The sequence below is a fragment of the Macaca thibetana genome, chromosome 3, assembly GCF_024542745.1.
Source record: "Macaca thibetana thibetana isolate TM-01 chromosome 3, ASM2454274v1, whole genome shotgun sequence".
NCBI lineage: Eukaryota > Metazoa > Chordata > Mammalia > Primates > Cercopithecidae > Macaca > Macaca thibetana.
In genome coordinates this window covers 91,241,824-91,256,167 of record NC_065580.1, presented here as the reverse complement: position 1 = coordinate 91,256,167, position 14,344 = coordinate 91,241,824, and the positions used below count along the sequence as shown (strand labels likewise).

Sequence of the window (14,344 nt, the reverse complement as noted above, 5' to 3'; positions counted from 1 at the left end):
CACTTTCCTTACTCCTCCAAAAAGAGATGAAATAGAATACTAAAAAATTTTAATCCAAAAGAAGGCAGAAAAATAGGAAAACCATGCAAAGAACATACGGAATAAAGAGCAAATCGCAAAATAAGAGATTTAAACCTAATAATATTGATAACCACATTAAATGAAAATGGTCTCAATATCCTATTCAGATATTCAAAGAGACCTGTATGCTGCCTATGAGAATCACACTCTAAATACAGACACACAAATGGAATAAAAGTACAAGGGCATGGTTCATATGGATTTCTTCTTTCGTAAAATGCTACTTGAAGTTCTTTTGTGGATTTTTTATTGCATGGGTTGACAAACTATAGATTATAGGCCAAATCTGACCCTCTATCTGCTTTTATATTGTCCATAAGGTAAGAATGTTCTGTATATTTTTTTAATGGTTAGGAAAAAATCAAGAGAAGAATAATACTTTGCATCATGTTAAAGTGGTATGCAATTCAAATTTCAGTGTCTATAAATAAAGTTTTATTGGAACATAGGCATGCCCTTTTGTTTGCCTTTTTTTTTTTTGAGATGGAGTTTCGCTCTTGTTGCCCAGGCCGGAGTGCAATGGCACGATCTCAGCTCACCGCAACCTCCGCCTCCCAGGTTCAAGCGATTCTCCTGCCTCAGCCTCCAGAGTAGCTGGGATTATAGATGCCTGCCACCGTGACCAGCTAATTTTTGTGTTTTTAGTAGAGACAGGGTCTTGCCATGTTGGCCAGACTGGTCTTGAATTCCCAACCTCAGGTGATCCACCCGCCTTGATCTCCCAAAGTGCTGGGATTACAGGTGTGAGCGACCGTGCCCGGCTACCTACTTTTTTTTTTGAGACAGAGTCTCACTCTGTAACCCAGGTTGGAGTGCAGTGGCATGATCTTGGCCTCCACCTCCTGGGTTCAAGTGATTCTCTTGCTTCAGCTCCTGAGTGGCTGTGATTACAGGCACCCACCACCACGCTTGGCTAATTTTTGTGGTTTGAGTAGAGACAGGGTTTTACCATGTTGGCCAGCCTAGTGTCGAACACCTCAGGTGATCCGCCCACCTCAGCCTCCAAGAGTGCTGGGATTACAGGTGTGAGCCACCTCGTCCAGCCTTATCTTAACAAACTGGCTGACTGTCATGTTTACCTATTGTTTAGGCTGTCTTAGGTTATAGTGATGGTGGCTGCTACAGAAACCACACGTGCCATCCTCATCACTTTACCCTGCTGCTCAGCATTCTACAAATCTCAGTGATGCCGTTAGAATTTGAGAGCATGTTGAGTTTTGCTGTACTGTTTCACTTTATCCTAGTTTTTAAAAATACCATTGCATACCCATCATCTCAAAACAAGAAAATAAGAGAAATGTGGACTTTGAATGCGATGTTTTTAAGGAACAGTGGACTGTGAGTTATTTTATATTCAAATTAGATGCCACAGCATTGTGTTTTTTAATGCTATGACACTAAATAGTGCTGGAAAATACAAAATATGTCAACATTAGCAGACTGAGCACTCATCGCAATATTCCCAACTTATAGGAAAGCAACATTCAGAAAAACTAGAAAATATAAAACAAAATATCTTGTTTTAGCAGAATTTCTTCACAAAACTAAAATATGAAAGTGAGAATGAAACCAAAGTAAGTTTTTAAGTGGTTCATTCATTGGCCAAGCAAAGAAAGTCATTTATGGATTTTGAGTTAATTATATCATATTTGATTGTAGCAGTGGAAGAATTGTATTGAGACTGCATAACTTATATAAGGCCGCCATTTGGTGAGAACAGTTGCTTATAGTTACAGACATTGAGAGTAACATCCACAGTCAATTAAAAAATAAGGTAGATTATTTTGAGTAGTTTTCCCTGGCTCTTGATGGGTTGACATATATCACTGACACTGCTCAGTTGCTGGCTTTTTGAGGAGCCAACATTATATTTGAAGTAAGTGAAAAGTTAGCCACTATAAATAGTTTCTGTGGAACAAGTACTGCTGAGAATATTTTCAAAGAAGTTGAGGAAAAAAAATAAGTACAATCCGAAGTAGAATCTACTAAGATACATTATAACAGATGGTTAAAATATTTGTAGAGCAGAAAACAAGCCTTAGTTGGACAAATTTACAAAGCTTGTGAAAACGTAAAGTGTTTAAAGCCTACAGTTATTTATTATTATTTGTCAGCATATATTTTATGGGAAGTCATTGAATTTATCATGCATTTTTGGACCAGTAGTGTAAATGGTTAAGTTCATTTGCTCTTGTAAACTTAACCATCTTCATTTTTGTGAGTTTTTGTCGAGGGAAATTTTTGACTTACCTTACCACACGGCAGTTTGATGGCTTAGCAGTGGTAAAGTTTTGGCAATATTATGAATTCAGGGCCAAGATTGAAAAAAAAATTTTTTCAGACAAGATCTCACTTTGTCACCCAGGCTACAGTGCAGTAGGACAATTATGGCTCACTGCAGCCTTGGCCTCCCAGGTTCGAGTGATCCTCCTGCCTCGGCCTCCTGAATTGCTGGGATTACTGATGTGAGCCACTGCACCTGGCTTGGAAACTTTTTTTAAAAGAGCCGTCCTTAACCACTATTATCAAGTACTAAATGCCTCTGGATATTAGCTTCTGCTGTAGATTTGATTATCTTTCTTAATTCAACCTAAAACTGCAAGACAAAACAGCAATTATATGCATACCTTATGCTGTGGAAAAGTCATTTTCCACATGACAACATTGTTTGAATCAAAAGTAGTGTCAAGTTGTTTTATACACTTCCCATGTCAAAAAGTTAAATCAATAAATGAGGTTGCCATTGTCCAGGTAATAATATCCTAGTTCTAACTAGTAAACTTGCTGGGCTCTTGGAATTAATAAATGAAAAAAATGTTTATGATTTATTTGGGCAACATATTACAGCTCTGATGAGAAGAGTTCTAGGTTCTAGCATTGGATGTGTCAGTGGTATATCAAATGTACACTGTGGTGTCAATAACACACTTTCTTGTGGACAAAAATGAAATAAGACTTTTGGTTGATGAAAAGAGATTGCTAAAATATACAGAAATAATACCTTGTAATTTTATATAATTGAGTTTCCAAAAGAATCTAAAATGGCTTTTAGCTTTAATTAAACCAGATATTACACAGAAAATAGTCTGTTGACAGATGTACTGGCAATAGGCCATTCCCTTGGGCTAAAACGATATCAGTTAAATTGGTTGTATTCAGACAACTATTCTAGGAATCATGTTGTCTCCTATGACTCTATTTCACTAACATGTTTTTATCATGACTTTCAAAATATCAGAGCTTTAAAAAATGGCCAGAGGAATACCTTTACAGTCATGAGTTAAAGGTTTCAAACTAAGATTTATTATTATTAAGGAGCTGTTTTATGAACATTCATTCTAATACATGTGATAGAATAAAATGTAACTGAAATTACATGATGAAGAAATTGAGATGGAGAATGACTTATTTAAGTCAATATGATAGGAAATATGACCCCCAAATTATTATTTCCTAGCTCATGTTTATGCTAGAGTGTCCTTGTGAGGAAGAACTCATTTGTGGACAAATAAGATTGGTAAACAGCTCTTCCTTTTATAGAAAAACTGTCTATTGAAATTGAATATGAATCCATCTTTATATGGCAAAGTAAGAGTTTTTTATAAATTACATTTTACTAGACACGGTCTCACTCCTGAAATCTTTCTTTGATTGTTTTATTCGTTAATTTAATTTTTAAAATTAGGTTTTTTAAAATATGGAGATGGAGTTTCACTATGTTGTCCAAGCTGGAATACAGTGACTCTTCACAGGTACCATCCCACTACTCATCAGCATGAGAGTTTTACTGACTCCATTTGCAACCTGGGACAGTTTACCCCTTGTTTTACTTTTTAAATTTGGCAACTTTAAAATCTTTCATTAGGATTCTGACCATTTATTCTCTAGCTACTAGTTCTAATAAAAAAAATAATTTGACTTGTCTAGAAGTTATTGTGAGACTAGCAGTTAATAATTGCAACAATAAAGTTTTAAGTGATGAAATGATATTAGTCAGGTGCTTAAAATCAGGTTGACAACTATTCCCAATAATTTCCCTCAGGGACAATACTATTTATTAGAAACAATTAATAAATGTAAGGACAGTAATGTTGAGTCTTTCAGTACTAATTTGGTTTTTCAGTTGAAGCAAGTATCTGCTAAATGTCTCACATATTAATATAACTGCTGGTAAGAATGCCTGTTCCACTCAAAAGATTCTGAAAAGATTTGAAAGATAAGTTGTAATAGACAAACATTAACACAGTAAAGAAAAAATAGCAAATTTTGTGGAGTGGAAATTCAAATGGAATTATAGGGATTGATATTTCTGCCTGGAGTAGTAAACCACGGAATTCCTAAACTCAGAAGTTAATCAGATAATTATATTGTGCTATGGAGGTTAATGCTATATCCATTATTTGATTATTAAGTGAAATTCTATCCACCATCTTTTCATGTATGCCAGTAAAATTGAACTCCTCAGCCCTATTTTAAAATCTAAATACTATCTAACAAAATTCTAGAACCTTGCCTTCAAAATTAACAAAAAGAATTTCAGGAAGAGATGAAGATGCCCCCTTTCCTCTCGAGCTCTTTCTCTATCATAAAATTAGCTTTCTAAACCAAAATGAATGCTTGTGAATATTCACAGCTGTAAACCACTTATTCTATTTTCTGATAGTATAAATCCTATCTTGCAGGTATATATTAAACAAAGAGGTCTTGCAAAAGTTAAAAACAAAAACAAAAACAAAAACAAAAAACGAACTTAGAATGGTTGCCATGTCCTGTGGAAATAATCTCTAAAAGAAACATGCTATTCTGATGGGTTGTTTTAGCTGACAATTTGTTGCTCTGCTAACAAAGTTTTAAGAAAAATCTCAGTATTTCTAAACAGAATAAATACTTGTAAGATTTTTCTGTCATTCAGAGGCGAATTATTGACATTTTTGTTTTCTTCCAAATGCATGATAAGGAAAAAGGAAAGCCTATAACTCTACTAGAATTCTTATTTTAACAGAGATGGAAAGCTTTATTTTACTTCAGTTTAAAGTAGGAAACCTTGTTTTCTGTGGCTTTTCTCTGTTAAGATCCCATTTGTTATACAAAGGTGAATTTTGTTAAAATAATTAGAAGAAAATTAACAAATTATTACTTACCTCTTCTATATTCCTCTACTCCCCACACTTGTTTAAGCATGACTTTGACATACATTATGCTGGTCATTCCATCACTAATTATGAATACATATAAATATCTTGTTTATGCATATTACCAGTCATGATTACACAATTCTTTTTAACTTGTATAACAACTAGTACAGAATCATTTCTGAAGCACACATGACTCTGAATTGTTAGACATTATTTTAACTAAAATCTTATTTTCTGGGGGAAGGAAAAACTAAACCTCTTTCTTATATTAAAACTCTTAAAGTGTGTGTTTTCATTTCATTACTTTTTCTTATCTATTTAATTCTGAGCTCTTTTTTCTAGCTTATTCTTGGTCTCTTCTTTAGTACTCTAGTTATCCTATTACAGGTACTAAATATTCTCTATTTTTGGTTAAAGATATCCAGAACAGAAAGGCTTCCTTTCATCTTTCACTAAGAGTTACCTGTTAACCATGAGACTTACCTGGCATCTTTAATGATGTGGGTCATCTCAGCACAGCTCACATACATGCACAGACACATGAATGCATTGCATGTGTGTACACCACATACATGCATCATTTAAAATAAAAATGATATACATACTCCTTGAATTTGTGCTGTATCTATGGCTAATATTGCTGTCAAGCTTCCTGTGCTGTTTTCCTTTTCATCAAACCAGGCAATATCCTAGAGAAAAGGAGAATTAACATACGGTTGTCAAAAACCTTTTTTTTTTCTCTGACTTGTGATTTTTCTGCTGTAAGTCAGAAAATATTTACCTGCCTCCTCACTCACAGGTACTTAATTATTATAAAATACTATGGATCAAATGACTTTTGCTTCTTTTTTCATGAAGATCTGTCTTTATATATAAACTGAAGAACTTAAGCCCAAGAACTTGGACTCATTACTCATTACTGTATTGTATAATAATCAATGTTAAATTAAAATGGTCATTTTAAACCATCAAGTGATTTATAATTTTACTCCATAAGTTATTTGTGAAGAGCAGACACAATTCAAAAGTAAGGCAATGAAGGCTACAGCAGTGGCTCACACCTGTAATTCCAACAATTTGGGAGGCCAAGGTGGGAGGATTGAGTCTAGGGGTTCAAGACCAGCCTGGCCAACATGGTGAAACTCTGTCTCTACAAAAAACGCAAACATTAACTGGGCCTGATGGTGTGCACCTGTAGTCCCAGCTGCTTGGGAGGCTGAGGTGGGAGGATTGCTTGAGCCTGGGAGGCAGAGATTGCACCACTGCACTCCAGCTTCGATGCCGGAGTGAGACCCTGTCTCACACACATACACACACACACACACACACACACACACACACACACACACAAAAGTAAGGCAATAAACAACACAATTTAGAAATATTTTCAAAACTTTCTACCTAAACTAACTAATGATAAAACATTTATCTCCTTCTCTTTAGGGGCCACATAATAAAGATTTTCCCTGATGCTTCACATTACCTCCTAGAACTTACATCAGTGGGCCTTGTGAGAAGCTAAAAGGGCAGAAGGCTGTGAAACCCTTGAAGTTAAGAGGTATGCAATCTAAAGAAGGAGTCAGATCAAAACTATAAGCAATAAAAGCATAATGTAATAACCAATTTTATTTTCAACAGCAAGTGGAGACAGCACATCTTAGCGCTTCTCAGCCTGAGGAATTCTGATTTCCTCTTATAGCTATGGATTGTTTCCTCACACTCACTGGAACCACTTGTATCGCTTGTAGATTAAAACCAGGTGGAAACTGTCTCTGAGAGATGGTTTATTTTTAGTGAGTAAAGAACAAAAAAAATCTTGGCTTATTGCAACCCAGCCAGGGCTCTGAGGTCCAGGTAACAGGCAAAACAAAGGCATAGCAGGTTGAGGGCTGTGCCTTAATCATGCACATCATATGTTAGATGAAAACTTTTATAGAGGAATGTGGTAGAAGTCAGGCATGATCGCACCACCCTGAGCCCCACTGTGTTGGGAAGGTGTCTCCATGAGCTTTGGGTTCTAGATGCCCAAAGAGCATCCTGTGGAGATTACAGTCTGCACCGGACAGTAGCCACTTTGAAAGCACAATCCCAGGCAAGATCCTAACATACTGTGAATACACAGCAGCAACAATAAGAAACACAATACCACTGAACTGAAAGACATTACCTGCTTTTTATTGTGTACTCTCTCCCCAAAATTAAGATATTTTATATATTTTCTAATTGGCTCTAGATTTCAACACGACATGGAATGCACAGATAATTTTAAGATACAGTATAAGGTAAAAAATATGAAAAGAATTTATTATTGAATATTACATTCCTGATTCCATAGTAACTTGCTGTAAAACACCATGCATAGGTACATATGTGATTAATCTTAGTCATTATCTGATGTTCAGTTGGCAAGATGTCTGAAATTGCTTTTTGTCAAGATAGCAATTGTGTACTCCAGGGATTGTTTTCCAGTACAGGCAATATATGTGAAAACATTTAGGGAGGCCAAGACGGGCGGATCACGAGGTCAGGAGATCGAGACCATCCTGGCTAACATGGTGAAACCCCACCTCCACTAAAAATACAAAAAAAAAAAAAAAAAAAAAAATTAGCCAGGTGTGGTGGTGGGTGCCTGTAGTCCCAGCTACTCGGGAGGCTGAGGCAGGAGAATGGTGTGAACCCAGGAGGCAGAGCTTGCAGTGAGCCAAGATCGCGCCACTGCACTCCAGTCTGGGTGACAGAGCAAGACTCCGTCTCAAAAAAAAAAAAAAAAAAAAAAAAAAAAAAAGAAAACATTTAGCAGTGTTTCTGGTACTTAGGTGGTGAGTAAAAATTAGCTTGCATCCTCTCTTCCTGAAAGGAATATAATTATAAGAAAGGCCACCACTTTTGATACCAGTAGATATCCAGTTTTTTTCTGCCAATAGTTCTACTTGAAATAAAAAGCAATAAAACCATCATAAGTGCTTGGCATGTATTCCCTCATTTAATCATCACAACAACTCTATGAGATAGATAAGATGATTACCCACATTTTAGAAGTAAAAATACTAAGGCACTTAGAGGTACTTAGAGATTAAGTAATGTGTCCAAGGCCACATAGCTGGCAGGTGCTAAGGCCAGGATTTGAACCGGAGCAACCAGAAGCCAGAGTTTTTATTTTCAATTTTTTTTGGATTTGCTTTTATTAAAGATGGACTTTATGCTAAGTGTATGGTGTACCTTAAGATATTGCCTGACACAGTGTTAGCAAGCAATTAAAAAACGAAACTACCATAACATAAAGATAATAGCTGTAGTTTGGGGGAGAAATGAGGTTACATTTAAAGTCATGGAACTCATTACTTAAAAAGAATTTCTGGCTGGGCACAGTGGCTCATGCCTGTAATCCCAGCACTTTGGCAGGCTGAGGTGGGCAGATCACTCGAGGTCAGGAGTTTGAGACCAGCCTGGCCAACATGGTGAAACTCCATCTCTACTAAAAATACAAAAGAATTAGCCAGGTGTGATGGTGTGTGCCTGTAACCCCAGCTACTTGGGAGGTTGAAGCAGTAGAATTGCTTGAACCCAGGAGGCAGAGCTTGCAGTGAGCCAAGATCACACCATTGCACTCCAGCCTGGAGCAAGACTCCATCTCAAATAAATAAATAAATAAATAAATCCATTAAATGTAATACTAATTGTTTAGTTAGGCTCAATGAATATTTTTTGTTAAAAAAACATTTTTTTTTTAACTTTCAAGTTCAAGAGTACATGTGTAGATTTGTGATACAGGTAAACTTGTGTCATGAGGGTTTGTTGTACAAATTATTTAAGTTGTTAATCAATTATCTTGTTCTGCCTGTCGTCTGACTGAAGAATTACAGCTGAGTTTCATGACCTGTTTCTCATGCTCCAGGACTGATTACCTCAGATCCTTTTGGAATTAGCTTAGGTAAATTTTGAAGCCCCTAGTGATCACCATCAATGCTATCATAATTTAAAGAACCGCAAGAAGCCTTAGCCAATCTAATTTAGAGGGAAATGGGGAAAAATAAACTTCTTACATGCTCAAAAACTCAGTAGCTCTATAGATAATTATTTATCATTAAGAAATGTAAACTTAGCTTTGAAACACAATGAACAATGAATTATTCAGTGATCGAAGTCAGCAACACTTAGAACATTCTTTTCAACAGGAAGAATCTAAAGTAATCACATAAAATATGGATTTTGTATCTACAAAAATACCACACCTGTTTCTATACATACCTCTACCTCAAATGAGGTTTAACAATGGTTATAAAAAACCACTGCAAGTCTCAGCATGGTTGTTAAATTTTAAAAAGTCTTATCTTATGACAAAAATCAGGTAATAAGAGTTAGATAAAACTGCACACTAGGAACTTCCCTTACTATAGACAAAGCAAAATTGTGAAGATGCTTACAAAGAAAGGGCGAAATATACTAGTCTTCTTTTTCTCCAATTTTGAAAAGTAAAGCTAAGAATCAAAAGGCGTGCTGAAGGAGGAAGAAGGAAACACAACTTATGGGGATATTTAATAACGTGCTAAGTGGCTTAGACTTTCTGCGCAAGTCTTTGTTAAGTATGTGCATGATATTTTAAAACCCAGAGTTTATGGCTGATAGTTTGAAGCATCCTTATGAGCAGAAGCTACTTTATCCAAAAATGTTACAGTCTTAATGTTCACATGGCTAATGCTAGACGGAGGATTAATGTCCAGTATTAACCATCAAAATACTAGATTAACCACAGTTTCTCTCATTAAACTGGCTCATGGCCTTGAGATTCCTCCACTAAAAGCTTTCTGTGGACAGAAAGGAAGTTCAAAGTATACTTGGAAAAATTAAAATTTATATTCTTTATATTCTTCTGTATAAAAACAAACATCTAGGCATTCAGGAAACATTTTCAAAAGTTTCTAGAAATTTAAAATAAATGTATTTGAATGGGGAAAAAGATAAATTTTTAAAACAAAACAAAAATGAGCAGAAATTGTCAACAAATGTGAAATATAGTGTTAGTTAATTAAAGTCTCAACTTACTTCATGGAAGACATAAAGTATTCATAAAGTAAAAAATAATAATGTACTAGTTTAACATGAGAGGTATGTGCTGGCATCAAATTGATTTATGATCCTATAAGTAGACTTTTGTTTTTCTGGATTAAGAAGTGTCTTCAAATGTGGAACAAGAAGCAGAGATGGGACCTTTTTGAACAGAAGGTGTAAGGTCACTGATTGCTTTAGAGCATCGTGTTGCCGTGGGAAACCTCCGACTTGCTTCTCTGCATTTTGTATCTTGTAGCTCCCTAACAGTACAGTTGTTGCATGGCAGCCTTCAGAGTACTGCTCCTAAAAGTCATAAGACTTTAAAATGGGTTTTGACGACTCAGTTGGAGTGACAGTAACTCTATTTCTGAAAAGAAATCACCTTGGCAGGAAGCTATTTGCTCCTGCCTGGTGAGCTTTCCTGACAGAAAGTGAGGTGAAGGGCTACTAATGATTACTGGCTTTCAGGGTAACCCAATCCATTTTAGCCTCGTGAAAGAAGTTTAGAGGTGCCAGTCTGAGACATTCCTTCCATTTGCCCCCAAGACTCACTTCTCAAGATTATTACTTGATCCACCTATTTTTAGTTATTTCACAGAGGTGACTGATTATCTGCATGAGGCAGGCAGACCTGGCAGCTAGACCGATGTTATCTGAGTTCAGGACTCTTCTGATAAAGGCAGAGAGATTGGCTGCTTTAAGAAGTGTAGAGTCAAAAAACTTAAGCTATGTGCATGGATTAGAACCAGAGAAATTAACAACTTCTTTTCTGATACATTCCCAAGATATTGTAGCTCTTACTTCTCCTTTTTAATTTGGCCTTTGATTCCATCATTCATTAAAAGAAAGACTTGTCAAGACGAATGCAAGGAACAATGAGTAGATCCTACGTTCTTTTCTATAAGCTGTATTTTTTAACATCACACTTTTGGACTTGCTTCTTTTAGAAAAATATAAAATTTCTGACATCAAATTTTTGCTGCTCAGAACAAAAAGAGTATGCCTTCAAAGAGAGATTATGTCAAAAATTGACTCGAGACAGAATTAAAGCTAGAATGTTTTACAATAAATTTTAAATTAAATAAGAAAAATTCAACTTAACACTGACCTGATATAACATGGCTTTGAAGGCCAAGTGTCTTAATCTCATGGTTAAAATTTCCCCTGCTCTGCCATAAAATAATCCCTGAAAAACAAACAAACAAAAATCTACATTCTTTTCCTTTGTAACATTTAGTTGATATATTTTTAACTTAAATAGAATGGCAACAAAAAGTAATCATGCTCAGGCTTGTTTAATTTATTAAAAGCTTACCTGCATGAAATAACTGACAAAGCAAATGACACCCAAAATGACAAATATCATTGAATACATTTCTGCATCATGCTTTAATGTGGTTTTATCCTTGTTTCCAAACATCTGAAAAGGAACAGATTTTTATCAGATATTTGGGGGAAAAGATAAAAGAAGCAGAAAAAGTGAAAATTTCTGTATATCAAGAGTTTTAAAATACATTTCTTTCTTTCTTTCTTTTTTTTTTTTTCCTTTTTTGAGACAGAATCTTGCTCTGTCGCCCAGGCTGGAGTGCAGTGTCATGATCTCAATCTCGGCTCACTGCAACCTTTGCCTCCCAGGTTCAAGCGATTCTCATACTTCAGCCTCCTGAGTAGCTGGGATTACAGGCGTGCACCACCACACTCAGCTAATTTTTATATTTTTAGTAGAGATGGGGTTTCACCATATTGGGCAGGCTGGTCTTGAACTCTTGACCTCAACTGATCCGGCTGCCCCAGCGTCCCAAAGTATTGGGATTATAGGCGTGAGCCATTGCACCAGGCTTAAAATAAATTTCAACGTAAAAATAAAACCATACACACATTTCTGTGGAACAAAGTGCACCATGATGCTATCATCTGCATTCATTGTCTATGACAAAAAATAACTTGCTTTGAATTCTCTTAAACTATGTAAATATGAGATCTGAAAAATGAGTCATCTATCTGCTATCATTATCACAGTGTATTTCCCAAGAAACCACCAGTTTGTTTGAATTATTATTTTGAATAATTTTGGACCACTCAAGTTTCTTAGTATTCTTCTAGTTAAGTAGTACCTGCTAGGTGAGGCTTCTTAATGTGCCCCTAGAATTGTTCTTAAAAATTAGTAATTATACATACACAGGCATTTATATTGATAGTATAGCTGTGCAAATTAGGGAGACTAAAATTCCAGGCTAGAACTTTAGTTAACATTGAAAAGTAAGCATGGATCTTGTAAGATCTTTAAACCCACCAACTGCCCTGAGTCCTTTAGCACAATTCCAAACTCTTGTTATTTCTTCTCCCTGAGCTGGCTGGTAAGAAAAGAAATTGCAACCGTTCCCACTAGTTGAAAGGAAAGTAGTTGTATTTGCCTATTTTATTTTTTCAGTGTTTTGGAATGCTGATCCAGCACTGGAGTCAAAATTAGAAAACAAAGCAATTTCTTCACTGATTGCCCAGTCAACAAGGCCCAGCCACACACTTTACAATAGATGCTGGCTTATCTCCTGGGAACATTAATTAACCTTCCTATTATGGACCCCACACCAGGGGCAGCCCACTAAAAGTCCCAAATTTCCCCTTGTGGATCAGACTGCTATAAGCTTGTTCTCTCAGGTCATACTTTCTTTAAATTGCTAAAGTATTAACAAATTCGTTTTACTTACGGTTATAATTTTTGCAAAGATGATGGAAAATACTGGATGAACAGTTCCATTTAGAACAGAAGCCAATGTCCCCAGAACCACAAAAGGCCATTCAGACTTGTTTAACTTTAAAATTTTTAATAGAGAGACTTCAGGAAGACTTATCTAAAAATAAAATGTGTTTGTTAAAAATGTCAGTTTGTGTGCATAATAGAATCTAGGGAAGTTAGTCCATCATAAACAGAATTATAATGTATAACATCAAATATAACAGAGAGCAGGGTAGAAAATATTTTTCTTAAAAAAATTCACCGCCCATATTATTAATGATGACCCTAAAGCATAAAATAAAAGAAGCTTTGCCAAAAGTGACTATTTGTGCAATATCACTCTTTGGCATTTCACTCAGTTGCTATCATTTAAAAAGTACAATTAACTCACATGTAATTGTCAAGGGTCACAAAAGAAATGATAGGTGTATTTTTCTTTACTCTTGTTAAACTGGATGGAATATTGTACTACGGGATAAGAAAAAATCTAGGCAGAAGCTAAGAAAAGAAAATGCAGAAGGTAAAGGTTTCATTACGATCTCAAACTTGAAAGTTGGAAAGTTTCATGATGTATTTACAGAAACATTTTCCTAATACCTTCGCTTGTTTTGGGGTTCTTATTTACAAGCAAAATATTGCAATATCTGAGCAATATTTAAACTCACCAAGCCTGTCTCCTCATTTCTCCAAGGGGAATGGTATCAGTTCCTATCTTGTAGGATTATTTGTACAATTAAGCTTTATTCAGTACATTGGCATTCCCTGTATTTGCAAACAATGAACACCCAATAAATGCTAGCAGCCATTGCTGTTTCTGATGTTATTACAGAGGAGGGATTATATTACACAAAATTTCAGGTTTTATACAGAGAAAGCACAATGCAAGTAGTCATTCTGGCTCTGCCAGCCCTTCCTAGGATACGTGGAAGGTGACAAGGGGAGGTAGTGGTCACAGTGGTCAGAGGATAAATAATACAATAACCATCTCTCTTTGCTCTTGACTGCAATAAGTAGTGTATTTATTTCAGACTCTTAAAAATTCTTGTGTACAGCTTTGTGGTGAGTAATTTTTCTGAGTAGGGAAGTAGACAGTGAGTTATTTGGTATTTCATTCATTAAAACTTCCTCATGGCATTCACTCTTTATGAACCTAATAACCAGAGAATTCCTCAAGAAAGACTATAAAACAGTTTATAATTCTTGTTCTATTCTCAGTCTGGCCACTATAATGCAGACTATTGTTTGGACAACAGAACTTTGAAATTCTGATGCCTTTAAAGTCCATTTTCAGGCTGGCTAACCCACATTTATATTGGGTTACTTAATAATTTGATTGTATCCA

At 35.7% G+C, this 14,344-nt stretch overlaps 1 protein-coding gene across 1 annotated transcript in view; it reads right to left on the bottom strand.

The window, feature by feature from the left end:
* ABCB5 (ATP binding cassette subfamily B member 5) overlaps nt 1–14,344 on the bottom strand; it is a 126,864-nt gene that overhangs the window by 42,505 nt on the left and 70,015 nt on the right. Inside the window, exons 16-19 of the mRNA XM_050785400.1 lie at nt 12,974–13,117; nt 11,581–11,685; nt 11,374–11,451; nt 5,822–5,905 (exon numbers count right to left, since the gene is read on the bottom strand). Coding sequence (XP_050641357.1) covers nt 5,822–5,905; nt 11,374–11,451; nt 11,581–11,685; nt 12,974–13,117 — 411 coding nt within the window. The remainder of the gene's footprint in view (nt 1–5,821; nt 5,906–11,373; nt 11,452–11,580; nt 11,686–12,973; nt 13,118–14,344) is intronic.